This window comes from Haplochromis burtoni, unplaced genomic scaffold, assembly GCF_018398535.1.
Source record: "Haplochromis burtoni strain Fernald_Lab_line unplaced genomic scaffold, NCSU_Asbu1 Contig_45, whole genome shotgun sequence".
NCBI lineage: Eukaryota > Metazoa > Chordata > Actinopteri > Cichliformes > Cichlidae > Haplochromis > Haplochromis burtoni.
Genome location: NW_024582406.1, coordinates 1647357 through 1666964, shown reverse-complemented (window position 1 = coordinate 1666964; position 19608 = coordinate 1647357). Strand labels below are relative to the sequence as shown.

Sequence of the window (19608 nt, the reverse complement as noted above, 5' to 3'; positions counted from 1 at the left end):
TAAATGCCATGTTGAGGCTGTCATTTTTAGCATCTACATGGATGTTAAAATCATGTTAAAATGTTAAAATCACCCACAATAATTATTTTATCATTTAAGCATGTAACACACTTTTGATTATCCACTGCTAAAAAAAACAGAAAACTGGAAAACTTAAAGACACAATGTAACTCCAAGTCAATCACACTTCTGTGAAATCAAGCTACAGGAGGCCATAGGAGAGCAACAACCCAGCAGCAGGACTGATACCTCCTGCTGCAAGGAAGAACAGGAGGAGCACTGCCAGAGCTCTGCAAAATGACCTCCAGCCGGCCACAAATGTGCATGTGTCTGCTCAAACGGTCAGAAACAGACTCCATGAGGGTGGGATGAAGGCCCGATGTCCACAGGTGGGGATTGTACTTACAGCCCAACACCGTGCAGGACGTTTGGCATTTGCCAGAGAACACCAAGATTGGGAACTTTGCCACAGGTGCCCTGTGCTCTTCACAGATGAATGCAGGTTCACATTGAGCACATTATGACAGACGTGACAGAGTCTGGAGACACGATGGAGAACATTCTGCTGCCTGCAACATCCTCCAGCATGACCGGTTTGGCAGTGGGTCAGTAACGGTTTGGGGTGGCATTTCTTTGTGGGGCTGAACAGCCCTCCATGTGCTCGCCAGAGGTAGCCTGACTGCCATTAGGTACCGAGATGAGATCCTTAGACCCCTTGTGAGGCCATATGCTGGTGTTGTTGGGCCTGGGTTCCTCCTAATGCAAGACAATGCTAGACTTCATGTGGCTGGAGTGTGTCAGCAGTTCCTGCAAGACAAAGGCATTAATGCTATGGACTGGCCTACCCGTTCCCCAGACCTATATCCAGTCGAGCACATCTGGGACATCACGTCTCGCTCTATCCACCAAAGCCACGGTGCACCACATACTGTCCAGGAGCTGGCGGATACTTTAGTCCATGTCTGGGAAGAGATCCCCCAGGACACCATCCGCCACCTCATCAGGAGCATGCCCAGGCACTGCAGGGAGATCATAGAGCCACACACACTACTGAGCTTTATTTGACTTTTTTTAAAAAGACATTACCGTACATGAAAGTTGGATCAGCCTGTAATGTGTTTTTCCACTTTAATTTTGAGTGGGGCTCCAAATCCATGGGTTGTTAAATTTGATTTCCATTGATGATTTTGATGTGATTTTGTTGTCAGCACATTCAACTATGCAAAGAACAAAGTATTTAATAAGAATATTTCATTCATTCAGATCTGGGATGTCTTATTTTTGTATTCCCTTTATTTTTTTGAGCAGTGTATTTCTGATAAATGAAGAGTGTGAAACTGAAGTTGGATCCACCTTATTATATAGTTATTGGGCTATATGGTTATTTGTTACATAGACTATGGTGCACATACAATCAAAATGCCCATTCTTTTCTTTACTAACTAAAATGTTTAATTACTTGGGCTAATACCAATAATAAAGTTACAGACTATGATTATATGAAATGTGTATACTTACTGAAATTGCAGTATTTTAATGATGTACAGTCCATATTAGAGAATCCTGCAAAAGTGTAAAGAAATGGCATAATTAATCTTACCGTGTTGACACAGTCCTCTGTACATCTTACTTGATTTGAGAGAAATAATATAAAGCATTAATATATGTTGTCCAGTGCTGAGGCAGAACCACTCAGTGACAAATAAATTTTCCTGTACTCTTAAATCTGAATACAGATTATTTAATATTGGAGTAAATCAGTAGTAACTCCAGATTTACTTGTGAAAAAGTACACAAATTAAAGTACCATCAGTGAAAACTGCCACAGTTTTACTGAGAAAGATAACGACAAACAATCAAAAGGATAAAATAAAAAAATAAAAAGGCACAATTGCATCTAAAACACAACACGGCCTCACAACAACTAGAACATGATTCCTTTTAGTCAAACACATGCATGCTCTGTGCTCATCACACTGTGACATTCCATTCTATAAAGTGACACCGCAGATAATATGTGAAGCACAATATTAGTAAATTAATACTTAAAAATTCATACAAACGACATGCATCAATTAAAAAATGTCTCATATCATTAAACCTGATTTCTTGCAACTCCAAAACGAGCCTGAAAAAACGAAAGAAAAATGAAAGGCGTCTCACGGATGAAGTTAAACGGCTTAAAACTAAGATTTTAACCCTGGTGGAGAAATCGTTGAAAAAAAAGAGCAGGATGAGGCTGCCAAGTTTAAAAATGAAAGAGATCCAACAGTCAAAAGCGGAAAAACTACAAATTCTTTTCCTCCGGAAATCGGAGAAGACGTTTGAGACCAACAAATATGAGGAAATAAATCTGTCCATGGAGAAGAAATGCAAAGATTTTGAAGATAAATGCGATTGAGAGAAAAACACGGGAGCAGAGAGATAAACACGTAGTTTTGAAAGGGACTTGGATAATAAAGCGTTGTGGAAAGATTAAGATTAAAAACCCTGGACACATAAAGTCGGACAAAGGAAGAAGCTGTCTAGTGTGCAGCACCTAGAAAGAGTCATTAAGATGAAAAACAACAAAGTGCCTAAAGATATAACTTAAATGTATTATTATATTTTCTCTTTGTAGTAAACAGCTGAGATATCCTGGCTGTTCAGAACAATCACCTCCTCCACGTTCGCGCTAGTCTGTCAGGTGGGCGTGTTTCTGCGCTGCCATTGGACAAACGCGGTTCCCGTTCCTCTCTGCCTTCCGCTTTCTTTTCATATGCACGCCCAGCCTCTGAATAATGATAATAATGATCAAGATGGCTACTTCAGAATCCTCCTTGCGGTAGCTAACCACCAATTTCATGGAAGCTGTCAAAACTGCGATTTCCTGCAGTTTAAGTCACTCGTAGGCGACGGGGGCTGTTCCAGGGATAATACTGTATGGATTAAAACGGGCCGAGGAGCGATAAAAGTCATTGTGTTGCCCGCAGCACTCATTCCGAGGAAGCTAACTAGCTGAGCAACTAGCTAGCTCTTACTTGTCGACCATCTCCAGTTTAGCTCCCCTGCCACTGGCGGCTGAGAGGAGCGTGGCGCTCCAGGTTTTGTGTGCCCGGACGTCGGAAGGAGAGCGTCAAATGGCAGAGCCGAGGAAAGTGCCGTTCGTCACCATTTCCACCCTCAACACCACCCCGCCGCCGACCCCGGAGACCAGCAAGAAACGCCGCCGCGAAGATGAGGCCGTCGACATCACTTTTGGGAAAGATGGAGGTGGGAGTGCGGTCGGGTCAGGGGGTGGCGGAGGTCTGTTCGGCAACGAGAAAGGTAGCGACGCGCAGAGGGAGGAGAAGAAGCCCACCGTCCGCCTCAACCTCACGCTGAGCGAGCCGAATGAGCGAGGGTCCTCCGAGTTCAACTACGGCGAGCTGGTCCACTCATCTCTTTCTCAGGTTAGGAGAGCAGAGGCAGACACGGTGGTGTTAGCGGGGGGGCTAACCGGGCACAACTCCGGTGGTGGTGAACCCGCGTGCATGTTGCACTTGTTGTTTTGTTGTTGTTGTGGCTGCTGAACTTTTGTCTGACAGGATTTGCAAATAAAGTAGATCACACTGAGCCCATAAATACGTGATGTTCATGCTCCTTATGTATTTATTTATTATGACCTTTAGATAGATTTTGGAGAGTTTGAAGCAGTGCAGTTTAAAAACGCAGTCTGAATGCAGGCTGAAGTATTTTAAGTGTCAGGGACACTGGACCCTCTTATTATTACCATCCTATCTTGTTACTCCTATGTCTACATCTTATGTTATGACCGATATAGAGGTGTCCTACTTAATCCACACAAGACAAAGAGTTGCTGTAGTGAGAACCTCCCTACTTTTTCATTTATTTTTATTTTTTATGCAGGTTGCATGTATTGCCAGGTGCGATTATGACGTTGATGTTGTTGTCAGCCTTACGTATTTACAATTCAAGTTGCTATCCTGGTGTTCCTCAGGTAAAGCCCGTGGGTTCTGCTGTACCCAAAGGACTCACTCCTCCACTGGACCCCAGTGACCCTTTTGCAGATGATGAGAAGGAGAGGCGGGAGGTAGAAGAGCTTGCCAGAAAATTTGAAAGCAAATATGTAAGTAGCAAAGTAAACTCGGGCCTGTTTGTATAACACCAGTTGAGGACAACAGTCGTCCAAAGTCGCTTTATGTTGTAAGGTAAAGACCCTAGAGTAAAACGTGAAGAATGTTAGCGTTTCCTGCCTGACTGCTAGTCAAGCGTTTGAGGAATTATTCAACCCTTCATGGTTTAAAAATCTAATTTTTGGAAGCTTCAAAAATGTAGGCTTAGTTCCAGGGTTGAGAAACAGTGTTAAAGCTATGTTATCACTTGATAACAAGTCTTTTCTAATATTGGCTTTTACCAGCACGGGAATGAAGCAGGCTCCATAATAACATGCAAATTAGTGGCGATTCTGAATATTTCACAACAGCCAGAAACGAGACTAACGTCAGAGTCATGTTAGGGAAATTCTAGCTATTTGAATGCTAGGTTTCAAGTTGAAGTTGTTGAATGGTAGCAAAATGTTTGTCCTGGATTTCCCTTCCTTCTGTTTGGCTGCCTGCTATCTAATAACCGCAGGGGTCAGTGGAGTTGAATGATAATGTGACTGAGAGACCTTCTCTGGAGTTTGAGTTATCATAATTTAGCATTTCTGAATTGGTTCTAAGAGAGAGAGAATTTGCTCGTTTACTTTTAGTTTTTATTGTTTGAAAAGTTTACTTTCAGTTTTAGTTTTTATTTGCATGAGAGATGTTTTTTTTTTTTTTTTCCTTCACATCATTATTTAATAGAGGGCACAGTGAGACTGCTATATGTCAGCGGTTGATTTACTGTCATAGAAATCCTAAGTTTCAATAAATAATCAGACTGAACTTTCTAAACGTAGAAACGATTTCAATTGCACAATATTGTTTTTGATTAGAATTTTTGTTTTTATTTTAGTAATCTATTATTATCATCATTATTGTTGTTATTATTATTTTACCATACCTAGTTTTAGATCAGTTTTAGTTAGTTACAGTGGCGCCGTTTTTCTTCCACTGACTGACCGGCCAATCAAAAGGTGACTAAAACTCACACAGGTCGATGGTTCAGTGGCAGTTCTACAAAATGGTAACAATGTAGAATAGAAACATTCTGATGTCTTGTTGTTGAAGAGTCACTGATATGTGTGCTGTTGTGTTTGATTGTATCTTTTCTGTTAAATTAATTTAAAAATAATTTCTAAATTTTGTGACTGGTACGATTTTGTTCTGTATACAGTTTTCTTTTAAAACTAACAGACAATTTAGAAATCTAATAAATAATCTTGAGTTAAAAAAAACATTATTAATTAAATTTCTTGCTCCAGGTGACTTCTGCAGTTAAGTCGAGGTTAAACAGGCTTTTACTTACACACACGTGTTGGTTTTTGTGTTTGAGCATGCATATCATTTTTAAATTAAGTAAATATTTTTTTCCCAGTTAATGTATTCCTAGTTTTGCTTGGCATGACAACTCTTTTAGCCTACATGATTTGAACTGGTTAAGAGCTGCAAACCTTTTCTTTCAACCTCTAAAAGTTGATTCTGTTCGTCTGGACGCAGCGTTTTCAGTGGGAGAAACGTTTCGTCACTCATCCAAGTGACTTCTTCAGTCTGAGACAGAATCAACTTTTGGAGATTTACTTACCTGGATGATTGAGCATGACTTTTCTTTCAGCCATAAAGGCCCCCACAGGGTCCTCTGGATGATGAAGTGTCCTTTTCAAAAGTAAAAGTCTCATGTTTATTGTGATCCATGTTTGGTGCCTCCTGTACCCCCAGTACCACAGCGGGACAAGCAGCGCCCCTGCCTCCCTGTACTGAAGCGCTGGTTCTGCTGTCCATATTGTGGTTACAGCTGAATCTGTGTGGGTGATTATTGTTGCGTGTTTCTGTTGTATTTTTAAATATTTTGTGATCTTTGTGTTTACTGTCCATTTGCAGGGCGGCAGCTCGAAGAAGAAGAAAAAGGACAGAATGCAGGATCTCATTGACATCGGCTACGGCTACGATGAAACCGATCCCTTCATTGACAATTCAGAAGCTGTGAGTTTAATCTTTTAAAAAAAAGTAATCTTCTTTATTGGCGTTCATCAGAATAGGTTACGTTTCAGGTCTCTTTGCCAAAGATTAAAATAAGTAACGACCTTATTTGTAATGAAAGTAAAAAATAAGTGTAGTAAAAAGATGATAAACATTCATGTTGTATTAAAATAATAATGTGAAATTACAGTAACTTTAATATAAAGTCATGGTTCTTTGCTTTGCTTCATTTCCTTTTGTCAGTGGATGCTTTTGATCTGCAGTAGAAACAGAAGAATAAAAGAAACTGGATAATAGGGAAAACATTAAACAAATAAATATATAAGCTTTAATACTGAGAATAATATTAGTAAAGTTTAGTATTATTATGTGTAGTCGTTTGGAAGACTGACCGTGGAAGAAGACTGTTGCATCATAAGAAAACAAGCAGTTAATTGTAATTCTACCCCGTCCTCAGTATGATGAGCTGGTACCGGCCTCTCTCACCACTAAACATGGAGGCTTTTACATCAACACGGGCACTCTGCAGTTCAGAGCTGCGTCTGACTCTGAGGGAGAAAACGCGGCTGGAAACGATAATCATTTCAAGGTAGGTGCTTGGTTCTCTGTGCACTCTGTATATGAACAAATAGTTAAAAAGAAAAGCTGTTGCTTTGCACCTTGTATTATTCTGTGCCTTTTTTCACCTTTTGTGTCTTATCTGCAGAAGATGAAAGACGGTGAAGAGCGAGTGATTAAAAAGCGACGGAAAAAGCAAGATGGTGGAATTTTGGAGGAAAAGAAACCCCGAAAAAACAAAGTACCAAAGTCTGGGTGAGGTTTTGACCTGTAATCCTGTATTATAGTTATTTCAGTAAGTAGCTAATTCGTTCCTTAGATAAATTAACATGAGGTGTTCGTTTAAGAATAAGCATTGCTCCTCGTTGTGCCCGTCCCATCAGACAAATAAAGGAATATCTGCATTATTCATTTATTTAAAAATAGTTCAACACTACTTTTTGGCTTTTACATGGGACTTGAACTTTAATTTCTGAGGTGAAAGTCCTCTATATAATTTATTTTACCACTAGTTTTTCCCCAGAAGGCATAAGCAGGCCTAAACTTCTTTGTAGTACTTGTGTGTTCTGGTCTGTTATTGGCTGAAAGGAGGGTAGGAGGCTAGTTCCGTTTTATGCCACTTTAATTACAATATACTAAACGGTTGGTAAGAATTTGTTGTCCAGTGATGTCAGTGAAACACTGCTGTAACCACAGACCTAATCCCAACGCTGTGCCTTAAACGTCTTTATTCTCGGTGCTTCTTTGGTCTCGGCAGCGTTTTAGCTTTAAACCGTCCAGAAAAGAAGAAGAGGAAGAAGCTGATGAAGGATTCCCTGCACCTGGCCAACATGCTGCGACGCTTCACCAGGGAAAAGGAGGAGATGCGCAAGAAGAACATGGCCGCCGCCGGTCTGCCGCGACCTAGCCCCAAAGTGCCGAACACCAACAGTGCGCTCCTGAACACCCATCCCAAGGCCGCTGGCAGCAACGAGTGCAACATGGCCGACCTTTCCGCAGACCCTGCTGTGATGTCGCTGCTCGGCTCGGCCAACAACGACTTACTGCAGGACATGATGGGTGACCTGGACTTTGGGATGCTGGACTCGCCTCAGCCTTCCAGCCCGGCTCAGGGGGAGAACGGCTCCTTTGGGATGGGACACAAAATGGGAGGTAGCCGGGCGGTGCAGAGCAGTGTGATTACCCCTCCTCCTCTGCCCTGCGGACTTCCAGACCCACTCGCGAAACGCATTGAAGACCTGAGGGCGGTATGAGCCTTCTACCAGCTCTTTTTTTTTTTTTTTATTAAATAATTGTTAGTAAGAGTGTAAATTAAATGTGAAGTAGACTGCCTACATAACCAGTCCTATTCACTGCTGCGATGTCTGTTTGTCACAGGCGTCCCGTCTGTTTGATGAAGAGGGCAGAAAGAAATTCTTCACACTGGACATGAATAACATCCTACTGGAGTGAGTACATTCCTTCATTTTGAATTAGTGCGGATTAATTTGTATAAAATCAACTAAATGTAAATTTGTGTTTGTTTCTGTGTGTGTCAGCATCGAGCTGCAGGTTCAGGAGCAGCCCACAGAGGTGCGTTCAGCTGTCTACTCTCACCTGGAGGCCTTTGTGCCCTGCAATAAAGATGCTCTGCTCAAACGACTGAAGAAGCTCAGCCTCAACATACAGGTGTGTGGCAGCAAGTGTTCTTACTGTTAGAATGAGTTTTGGTAAAACGGGATCCCAAGAGGTCTACGATTTGCATTTGACATCACTTAAAGGTCCCATGTCCTTCCACTTAGTGAAGATGCTATGAGCACCATTTCTACCCGTCTCAGTGTCTGTGGCTTTAAGGCAGACTGGAACAGCTGCTGCACGTTCTTCTTTCAGGAAAATACTTCTATGAGTGACTGGTTCTGCCTAAGGTGTCTTCCTGTTAAAAGGGAGTTTTTCCTCCCCAGTGTTGACAACTGCTTAATCATTCATTCACAAAGACAGATTTAGTGTGAATTTGGCTGTATCAAAATGCAACAGCAGCAAATGGAGCAAAAAGCTAAGTGAGTTTAACTCTACTGAAGCCCAAACGCAGAGTAACACACCCAGTACTACTCATTTTGTTCTAAATCAGCTCTTAGGTTTTCCTCAGTTCATGGATGTCCCTCAGAATAACATTCTGCCCAGAGCTCTGACCTGTGTGCATGCGATTAAAGCATTACATTACCTTACCTTACGTTAGTGACATTAACCCTGCTAGATGCTAACACGGTGGTCCCATCTAAAACTTTTTATAAGAGAGCCGCTTCAGTTCATTCACAAAGAGCAGACCGACAGCAGCTTAAGGCCCTGACTTGTTTTTTGTTGGCCAGAATATGTTTTGCTGTTGATCTCCACAGCAGTACATTTAGCATCTGTGTTGCTATGATGCTCTCCTCAGCACACTCAGCAAACATGCCCATATGCACCCACAATGGATAGCTGTGGGTGAACTGCGGGTCTGTGTAGGTAGGCAGTGCAAACCCACACTTATACCCCGCTTGGGTGTTCACGCAGGACTGACAACAGTCGCAAAAAATGGGCTAAACCTGTTATGAGGCAACTGCTGCATTTGTGCAAAAGCTGTTGTTTTTGTGTCTGCGTGTCCATTATTCATTTCTGTATTGTCCTTATGAGTGTTGATTTCTCTCGTTGTCCAGGATGACCGACTACGAACGCCCCTGCTGAAGCTGAAGTTGGCGGTGTGCAGTGTGATGCCAGAGCAGATCGCTCGATACAACATGGACTGCATCGCCAAAGTTGCAAAGTAAGGACTCGCTCTGGGCTCTTACTCTGAGCTCACATACCTTTTTTCCTTAATCTAAAATGTTTGTTTCTTTGCTCGCAGGCAGCAGTCTGAGGAGGGAGAGAAAAATGGCTCGGAGGATGACGATGAGGAGAAGCCGGGGAAGAGGGTGATAGGGCCTCGGAAGAAGTTTGTGTGGGATGACAGACTCAGGTCAGTTTCCTCTCTGTGCTCACAGGATCCATCCTTTCCACTCTACTTGTTTGCTTTATTCAGCAGTTCAGTGCATTCTGGTAGCTCTGAGTGGCATAAAGCTGAGATCTAGGGCGCTTTATCCATATCGAGAGCATCTGCTGTGATCCCACGCCTCTGGAAACTCTAGGACACAAAAAACAGCCATCATTGATCATATATCAAGACACATCTGGTAGTTGGATCTGCACAGTTTGCATATGAGAAGCCATGTTTGTCGATCATGCGAGGTGTTTGTTCAGCCAGGTCCAGCCCAGTGTTTCTGGAAGCTACTGGAGAGGGAAAGCTGCAGGCAGTCATCAAGTGTGACACTTTGTAGTGCTTCGAACATCACACACTCAGTGCTGCGTGTGTGAATACATTGCAGTACATGCAAAAAATCTTTTATTTAATTTTAACAAAAATTGCTGTAAAATGAACATGATGTGGCTTTTCATTTTAAAAGATCCTCCCCAGTTTTTACCCATCAGCCTTTTATGGTATATTGTATTGTTGTCACCTTGCCAGGTGGGTGGGTGACGTGGACTTCAAGGTTTGTGAATACGATAACTTGAGAACTAAGCAACGTAGGAATTTCAAATTGATAGTATAGGTGTATTTACTAAAAATCTCAGACGAGTTTGAATCTCAGTGACCTCAACCTCAAGATCAGAGGTCAACTTAATGCTGTTTGCCTTCCAGGTCACTGCTGTGTAACTTGGTGCGGGTGAAGCTAACCTGCTACGAGCGTGAAGGCAAGAACACGCTGTCTCTGGAAGACTACCTCAAAGCCTTCATGGAGACTGAAGTCAAACCCCTCTGGCCTAAGGGGTGGATGCAGGCCAGGTGTGTGACAGCAGCTAATGCGATTTCTGTGGTTGTCCAGTGATTATAATAGCGGCTATCTTTCTCGTATGTTTTCAATCATGGCTTAAATAGAATGGTAATGAAGAAGTAATTCCCTAATATTAGTGCTTGTTGTATTCATATTTCTGTATTTCCCCATCTGCAGGATGCTGTTCAAAGAAAGCATCATGGCTCACGGTCATCTCACTGGCTACACGTACGTTTTTCACCTTACTATTAACCTATTTTCTCATCACTGATTTGTTCTAATAACTCATTCAATTTTATTTTGTTCCAGAGCAAAGAAGAAGATGCTCCCTGTTCCCAAAGCCAAGCCAAAGGTTAGTTGAACTTTCAAGTTAATCTGCAATCCATCTGTCAGCAGAGTGACTTTGTAATGGAAGGGCTCTTGATATAGAAGGGATGACTGCTACACATTTTACACTTGCCCACTTTGATCTAAAGTGGGCTGGACCAGTGAAACACTCCTTTTTGTCAGTGTAAAGAACTTTAGTGACTAATATAACTCTCTGAGATAACTTAAAATGAGAAAAAGAAGCATAGTTTCAACCATACTTCTTAGTTTTTCATAAAGAAATGCAGCTATGGGAAACCAAAGAAATCTGTCGGCACGACTCTTTGGACCTAATTTGTATGAAATAAATGTAAAATTACAAAAAGGGTTCTGGTAGTGCACTACCCAGACTGTCCTGCTATTCCTAATTACTTTGGTGTAGCATGAATAGCCATGGGGGAGGTTTTTGTCAACAGGAAAAACTGTAAAACTTATTCAAATATAGTTAAATGTCGACATGCCCTGCTGTGTCAAGTGCACCAGATTTGAATCTTTGCTGGGTCAACCATTATGTTTGACACCTCTTCTTCTTCTTTTTTTTTTGTTTTTTTTGTTTTTTAAAGGTTTAGATTCTAAATGTGTTCTCATTAGAAACTGTACAGCAACTGGAAGTTGGAGCAGAAACTCCGGACAGTAAATTGTGAAAAACACAAGTTATGCAAATGATCTCTTCAAAGTGAAACTTTGTCAATAAGGTTAAAGTTCTCTCACGGTGCTCGGCTAACGTTATCTCATGATGCGTGAAATGAGCCCTCTTGTATTTTAATGTGTTTGATAAAATATCAATATTTGGGTTTGTGTATTGATACAGTATCGCCATGCAGAATATTGTGATACTGTTGTTGTGTTTCACCTGCTACTCCTAGTATTTGAATGATTTCAGATTAACTTGAAGAAACATGGCGGTGCTCTTAAATGTCGCTAAAAGTATATTTGTGTCCTCTGTATTTTCCAGGAGGCTGTGTGGGTTCGTCACACCACACCCTCAGCAGGTGCCACTCCCTCCCCTGCTGCCCAGGTCGCCACGCGTCCGACTCAGTCACCGTCTGAGCCCATATGTCTCGATTCCCTCGATGAGGCTCCCTCTCTGGACTCCATCTCTCAGGCCTTGGCCATCCTTGGCAATGCAGCTAAGGGCCTGGCCCAGGGGGACAGCCCCCCGTCCCCAGATAAACCCAAGACTGTCACCACCCCCTCCGGCCTCCACACCTCACCGGTCATCCAGCAGCAGAAAAAGAACACTGTCAGCACTCCCAATAGCTCCAAAGCACCTCACTACATCTCTACCTCTTCGTCATCCTCCACCTCTTTGTCTCGGTCTCCCTCCGTCACGTCCTCTCCTCTGCCCTTGGTCAGGGTGGATGGCATGGGGGTTGTTAAGGGCACTGCGCAGGCGCACAGACATTTACTTTTAAACACGCAGAGACCTTTGAGTGTGGGTGTGACTAAAGCCAACATGCCTGCCTCAGTGTCTCCACCTAAACCACGTCCACCGCCCACTGCGTCTCCACTAGTGGCACCAGGATCAAAGACCGGGGTCTCCACTGCCCCTTCTGGGCTCCTCAAAGGCAGCAATAATAACAAAGTCAACAGTGTTGACACTCTGATCATCACATCACCTCGGCTACACACCCTCTCATCGCCCTCAGTCACGGTACAGAAAACATTTCAGACACCTCACCTGCCCCAGACTCCCCAGAGTAAATCCTCCTCCTCCCTCTCGCAAACACTCCCCAGCGTACAAGCACAGCCACAACCACAGTCTAACTTCATCACCCCTATGCACGCCACTCTCACCAAGTCCACCCACAGCAGCATCCCACCCATCGTCAAACTCACTCCCCGCACACCCAACCCCATCGTCACCGTTGCCACCTCATCCTCAGCTTCCATTTCTCAAAGTCCCAGGTCTCAGGCAACCCCGTCCCTACACCAGTACCCTAACAAAAGCCCAGCAGGTTTCCGCCCGCCGTTCTCAGGTGCCCAAGGAGGAGTGAACAAGCCGGGGCAAGGCAGTTACACTCCTCCAGGCAGCCAGAAGACCCCCAACAGCAGCACCAACACCAGCCTTATTAACACCTCATCCATAAGCAAGCATTCAGGATCCAGTGCCTCCCCCACGACAGCCTCTGCCAATCAAGGTCAGCGCCAGAGGTCTGGGGGCGGGACACCTCAGGGCGCCAAGCCAGTCACATCTGTCCCAATGTCATCCGTCTCTTCTCAGCTGCCACAGGTTTGTAGTGCCAGTATGGCCAGATAAGGAAACATGTAGGATGTACATCTGGAAAGTGTTCACAGTGCTTCACATGCCTTATTCGAAAATGGATTAGTTTCATATTTTACCTCTGCATACAGTACAGCATAATGACAAGCAGCAATTATAGCCTCAAGTCTTTTTGCGAATGACGCTGCAAGCTTGGCACACTTGGAGCAGTTTCTTATTATCTTTCTTTGCAGAACCTCTCAAGTGTCTTCAGATTAAATAGCTGTGCAGCGACGCTCATCTTCAGATCCAGAGATGTTCAGTCATGTTCAAGTTTGGGCCACTCAAGGACACACGGAGTGATCTTGAAACCCCTCTTTGTTATTTTGGCTGAGTGCGTGGTTTCCTCCAGACATGATGCTTCAGAACAAAGTGTTAAATCTTTGTTTCACGAGACCAGAGAATTTTGTTCCTCGTGGTCTGAGACTCTTTAACTGGCTTTTGGCAAACATCATGTGCCTTTAACTGATTCAGTTGATTGTTGTAATGATGCAGAAATGGTTATCCTTCTGGAAGTTTCTTCTTCTGCCACAGAGCAATGCTAGAGCTCAGTCAGAGTGACCATTGGGTTCTTGGTCGCATTACTGACTAAGGTCCTTCTACCCCGATTCCTCAGATTCCATTTACAGATGATGTAGGCCACTGTGCTCATTGAGACCTTCAATGCTGTAGACATTTTTTCTGTACCCTTCCCCAGATCTGTGCCTCGATGTAATCCTGTCTCAGAGGAATTCATGAGAACGAAGCGATGCAGGAATTTCAAATCGATACCATAGGTGTATCTGCTAAAAGAATCTAAGTGGCTTCGACGTAAAGGTCAAGTTTTCTGAAAATCTTGTGAATGTCACTTAGGATTTTCAAATTGATACGACAGATGTTTCTACTAAAGTCTCAGTGACTTCGACCTAAAGGTCAGAGGTCAAGTTTTCCTGACAAGCTTGTGAACGCAATAACTTGAGAACAAGGCGAGGTAGGATTTTGAAATTGATACCATATGTATCTACCAGCAGGCTGAGGGGTACCACTGGCTACTACCAGCATTTTTTCACTTGTCATTATGTGAAGAATTTTAAGGTGAAAAAATGATTTAATCATTTTGGAATAAGGCTGTAACATGAGACAATGTGGACCAAGTGAAGCTCTGTGAATACTGTGCGGATACACTGTCTGCAGCACATGTACACAGGTGGATTTTTCAACCCTGATTCTGTTGAATGAAACCACTTTCTTCCTGTTGTTAAACACTCCTAACCTATTTTTTTGCTCAGGTCTCCGCGGCAGGAAGCAGCAATCTGCTCAGCTCAGCCTCGTCTCTTCCGCTTGGTTTTGGGATGCTGGGGGGGCTGGTGCCTGTGTCCCTGCCCTTCCAGTTCCCTTCACTGTTAAACCTGCCTTCGCTGGGTGCAGCAGGCTCCAACACGGCACCCAGCAGCTCTGCAGCCAGTAGCAACCCACCGTTCTCCACCCTGACCCAGAGTGAGTGATGCACACAGGTCACAAGCGCTCATTGTACTGGGGGGGGGGCTTAGATTACGCACCAGGTGCAACTCTGACATTGATGGCAGCTGCAGATTTAACTAAGAGCATTGCTTTCTTTACAATATGACATCATGAAAGCACTGTGTATGTGTGAGGCTGTTGGGGTGTGTGTCTGCTTTTGTGTGGGTGTTTCCTGTGTAGGGCTTTTTTTGTGTTGTAGTGCGTTCTCATTTATCACCATGTTTTGTGTCTAAGTGTAAGCTTTGTAATTAATGTAAGACATTGCATTTTTGTTTGCTCCCCCCATCAATTCTGTATTACATCATGCTTCCTCTCCTATCTCACATTTGGCCTCACACTTCTGCCTTTATCCCCTCCTTTCTCCTCCTGCTCCTTCCTCTCACACGTCTCTCCTCTGACCTCCCCGTTCCGTTGGTACTTGTTCCTCCCATCTTCTCCCTCTTTGTTTCTTGTCGCCCTGTCCTGTCTCCTCAGATCTGTATAAGAGCCTCCAGTCAGGGTCTCAGGTTGCTCTGCCTCCTCACTTGCAGCTCGCTTTCTCAGGTAAAATCTGACCCTCGCTCCCTCCACCTCAAAAGCCTGCTCCTTTGCTCTTCTGCTTTTCCTTTCAAGTGTCTGATGTTCTCTGTCTCAGGTTGTCCCCCCCCCTCCTCCTCTTTTTATTTATTTATTTTCTGTCCGGTCCTGTTCTCATCTGTTGGTGGCAGCATGCCTTACTTTAAAAGATTTTTTTTCCTTCCCTCTTTGTAATGTTTTTGTTGAGATTTCAAACACTGTGCTGTTCCTGTCTAGATGTCAGTCAAAGCCAGGGAGGTGATGCTAAGAGGAAGACTCTATGATCCAGCGGACCCAGCTGATGCAGTCCAATCAAACGAGGAAACGTTGGGACAGCCGGGACGCACAGACCGCACATAACAGGGGTCTGAATTACAGACTTTTGCTTTTAAGATCAGCTCAACTATCCACAACTACCAGTTAAAAATAACCTTTTTAAAACAATGACAACTTTTAAATCTTTGAGCTGTTAAATAAAATGGCAAATGCAGTTTGCCAATGTTTACACAATAGACCTATATCACTGTGGACAGGGAGGAATGAATGAATGGGATTTATAGTTGATTGAGGTGTGTGTGTGTGCTTGCTGGGACTGTGTGCCTTTTGTATGGCTCCCTTTCTGATGCATGGTCAGTGTGTCTACTTGGTGCTGTTTTTATCATAATGTAATTATCACTGATACCTGTAAGAAATGTAAACAAATTGTTGAATTTGAGCTTCTTTTTTTTTTTTTTTTTTTTAAAGAGAGAGCTGTACATGTTTTAATTGTACTTGAATTCTTGGATAAATTTGTTCCTGTATAGAACTCAAACTGACTTTTAATTAAAATCTTTCTCTTCAAATGAATCATTCAAGCTGCATTATGAAAGTCAAATGAAGCTGAAGCTTCTATATCATATTGACCCCTGGACCATAGACTGTATATAAAAGCTGGACATAAAACAGCATTTTTGGCCATTACTATCTTGGTGTTCAGCTGTGACAAATGAGAGGTGGATCTGACTGGAAGCTGAAGACAATGCAGACTTGTGCAGTGTCAGCGTACCTACTTTATCCACTGCTCTGGCTTTAATGGGGACCATCCTTTGTGAAATAAACATGTTTTATCCTGTATGACTGGAGTAGAGAGTGAGCCCATACACTATTCGAAGTGTTTGCAGACATCATTAGAATTGATTTCGTTTTGCTAACTCTCTGTTAGCATCATTAGCTATTTTTATTGCCTCCAATAGAATGATTAATGTGGCGTCTCTCCCAGGTTTAATGTCCAGACATCCACAGATTAGGTTTGAATGTGAGCTGGCTAGGAAACAAATTATATACTGTGCAGTGACTGGAGTTATCTTAAAAATAAAATACAACACATCTGTAATTTTGGGCATAAAGAAAAAAGTAAATAGTGATGTCTGGAAGGGTTAGGGAAATTGGTCCAATTGAGATACAATTAGTAGAGAGAACATGTTGGATGAAAGTACATATTGTGGCAAAGACAAAGGTCATTTAGCAAAAAGATACCAAAAACAAACTTCAGTCAAAACAATGCCTGAGATAACCCCACCCAATTGAAATTACAAGGCTAGCCATTCGTATATTGCTACACAATTTGGATTATCTAATAAAAGAATAGAATTTTAAAAAAGGCCTGATCTTAAGCCTTGTGTTCACTCTGCAGTCTTACTCAGCACAGGAGTGTCTGGAACACAGGACTTTTATCAAACTCTGTTTAAACACTTGCTACATGATTATGGCTAATATGGCAAAATACTACAACATGGTAAAAAGGCAAGAGCCCAGAAACTGTGTCCCTGGATCCTTAACAAATACAATCAGACCTGATTTTGTAAGCAGAGTCAAGAAAGAATGCAGGCTTAAAACATTTCAACATTGCCTTCTCTTTTCAGACCTGCAAACAACAGCCATCTTTTACATACAGTCTCTGCTCCTCAGACGCCTTTACAGTGGTATTTATGAGAATGTCGAAACACAACATGACACAATTATAGGCAGTGTAGATTTAATTGAACCCTTGATTTAGCTATTAAATCAACTTAGTCCTTAATGAAACCCCAAATAAACCAGACATGAAAAATGCAAAAGGTCCTCAATAATAAATGTTCAAGTGTCTGAAATATTTTTTGACATCAACTCAAATGAACAGAGTCCAACAAGTAACAAGCAAGACAAAAACAATTAAAAAAACAAAACAAAAAAAGGGGGTGGGTAAATCTAAGCAGTTTGTGAATGATGTAAAAATGAAGGGCAACTCGAACTGATAGTACAGGAGGCGAGGATTGGCAGGCCCTCGTTGAGGTTGTCCCAGGTAGTTGCCCCCCACCAGCAAAGCACTTCATTTCCACCTCCTGGAGCCTACTTGACCAGAGGCCTGGTTTTGTCGTCGTCGCCACACTGGTGGGCTTTGTACTTTTTCACCTCAGCCATGTACTTAGACCAAGCATCGCTCTTGCCTGGCTCAGCCTGCAGGGGAGGAGGCAGAGGTTATCACCTGTGGGAACAACACAATCAATATTGCCACCTTCCATCCCACTTACTTCTGTGTCTTGTTTCTGCTTCTTCGCAACAATGCCGGTCTTTAGGAACACACCGCCTCGGCGCTTCCCCACCTGGGTTAGGGGATAGAAGACTGAAACCGTTATACGAGCTCTTGCACGTGGACTGCCAATGAAGGAGACTACACCAGAGCAGAAGGTCTACACTTAGTCTCGCGCCACCAGCGAAACCATCAGTGAGGATCATCCCTACACTTTACTAAGCTATTGTTTGTTTTACACCATCACTGTGGGTGATTTTACTGAAATATCTCAGGGATAATACAATCACCGGCATATGTATGAAACACTCATAAAAATGACATGTCAGCCATCAGAGTAATAACTATGGTGCCAGTAAGCCTGCTGTATCAGTGCATAGTGCTTCACTTTGGCTGTGAGTGGAACTACTGCTCTCTCATCTTACAACTGCTAAACCCCTTACAAAGCTCGTCACGGGTGGGGCCTTCTTTTCCACTGGTGTCTGTCCTTGCTCGGTGGCTCTGGCATCTCCACCTGTTTGCTGCATCTCCTTTTTCCTCCTCTCATCTTCCATCTTCTTCTTGAACAGCTCCATGAAGCTGCCGTCGTTAGCGAACACGTTGCCCCCAGGCATCAGGGGTTTGCTCGATGGCTGTGCGGGGCTGCTCGAGGGGGACGCGGGGCTCCCGCAGCTGGAGTCCTCGCTGCTGCCGCCACCGCCGCCGCTCGTTTGAGGTTTGTCGTGTGCGCGTTTTGGATCCATAGTTCCTGGGCAAGCAGACACAGTCTGTTGTGTGTTAGCTGTGTAACACGTATGGCTTTGTTGTGTGGTTGGCCTTAGCGGAGAGCACTGCCAGCACGCCTCAACCGCAGTGCAATACGAAAACCTAAAGTCTATTTAAAAATAGATCAGCTGCACAGTCCAGTGTGGGGATATGGTCTTTGAAAAATAAGGCGAAGTGTAAAAAAAAAAAGAAGCCAAAAGGCTTTAAAAATGTCAGCCCTCTAGCACACAATCCCCGGGCCCCGACAAAAACAAAAGCAGGCGCTGGTTTAGCTGCTAACGCGGCTAACAGCTAATGCCCGGTTCGGTAAGGCCACTGCAGACGAACAAACTCAACTACGGCCTCCCAGTTCATGTGCGGAACCTATTAAGGTATAAGCATACAGCTGCGGCTCACCTAAAGGTTCAAACACCTGCGACAAAGACAAGGAGGGTCAAAATTTGTTCTCGCAGTTATCGCCAACTTTCACAAACCGTCACCTTTGCTCCGCCATGTTTCATTTTCTCTGGTGACATCACGTGGCAGCTGTGTAGCGCCTCCTGCTGTGCCGGAAGTGAAATTGATACTAAAAATTACATAACAGACGGTCGTTGGCTGGAAACTGCTGGCTCTCAGGTCTGCTTCTGTTGACACGGTACAATTTAATACACCCAGTTTACACAGCCGAACATGAGCTCTGTCCTTCACTCTGACAGTGACGTAAACGATACTCTGTGCTATATCGCTTAAAATAAAACCTCACTGTATTCATTGTTTTTAGATATTGATTAGGATTGTCAGGAGCACTGTCATTAATCCATTCAATTTACACTTGTATTAAAAGGTCAAGCTGATCAGTTCACATTATGCAAGCTTATTTCATACTTCAGTCCTGTGCAAAAGTCTTGAGCCACACCTTATTTGTTTTTGTGTTGATTCCAAGAAGGAAACGGGGGCCTGCGCAGGGTGAACTCTTCCTATGGTAGCTGGATAGGCTCCAGCACTCCCCTGCCGCAACCCTGATAAGGATAAGTGGAAGAAAATGGATGGAGGGTGGAAGCTGGACATGTGGTGGACAAAAGACAACGAGGCAGGCTTTAATCAATAAATAAATAACCATAAAATAGTGGAAACCCAACACAGGATCCG

General features: G+C 43.4%; 2 protein-coding genes and 1 long non-coding RNA gene across 5 annotated transcripts; 1 reads left to right on the top strand and 2 right to left on the bottom strand.

The window, feature by feature from the left end:
* Positions 1 to 22: 22 nt before the first annotated feature.
* Positions 23 to 2765, bottom strand: LOC102291436. The gene is made up of 3 exons (XR_316063.2): positions 2659 to 2765; positions 1519 to 1563; positions 23 to 1019 (listed from the first exon to the last, which is right to left on the bottom strand). It is a non-coding gene; the product is annotated as an uncharacterized LOC102291436 (long non-coding RNA).
* Positions 2766 to 2778: 13 nt separating this feature from the next.
* On the top strand, positions 2779 to 16013 carry ubn2b (ubinuclein 2b). Of its 3 annotated transcripts, none has more exons than XM_042220262.1 (17): positions 2779 to 3431; positions 3980 to 4108; positions 6003 to 6104; positions 6559 to 6690; positions 6811 to 6914; positions 7417 to 7906; positions 8037 to 8107; positions 8198 to 8327; positions 9332 to 9438; positions 9520 to 9630; positions 10351 to 10494; positions 10661 to 10711; positions 10793 to 10835; positions 11805 to 13082; positions 14381 to 14588; positions 15087 to 15155; positions 15405 to 16013. In XM_042220262.1, the coding sequence occupies exons 1-17, from the start codon at positions 3120 to 3122 to the stop codon at positions 15449 to 15451; spliced, it is 3528 nt and encodes a 1175-aa protein (XP_042076196.1). In that variant the 5' UTR covers positions 2779 to 3119; the 3' UTR covers positions 15452 to 16013. The 3 variants fall into 3 exon arrangements, with proteins under 3 accessions (XP_042076196.1, XP_005926764.1, XP_005926765.1); XM_005926702.3 differs by having other exon boundaries at positions 6808 to 6914; XM_005926703.3 differs by lacking the exon at positions 15087 to 15155 and having other exon boundaries at positions 2780 to 3431; positions 6808 to 6914.
* A 330-nt stretch (positions 16014 to 16343) lies between these two features.
* trir (telomerase RNA component interacting RNase) lies at positions 16344 to 19019 on the bottom strand. The gene is made up of 3 exons (XM_005926704.3): positions 18159 to 19019; positions 17717 to 17788; positions 16344 to 17642 (listed from the first exon to the last, which is right to left on the bottom strand). The coding sequence occupies exons 1-3, from the start codon at positions 18456 to 18458 to the stop codon at positions 17535 to 17537; spliced, it is 480 nt and encodes a 159-aa protein (XP_005926766.1). The 5' UTR covers positions 18459 to 19019; the 3' UTR covers positions 16344 to 17534.
* Between the last annotated feature and the right edge of the window lie 589 nt (positions 19020 to 19608).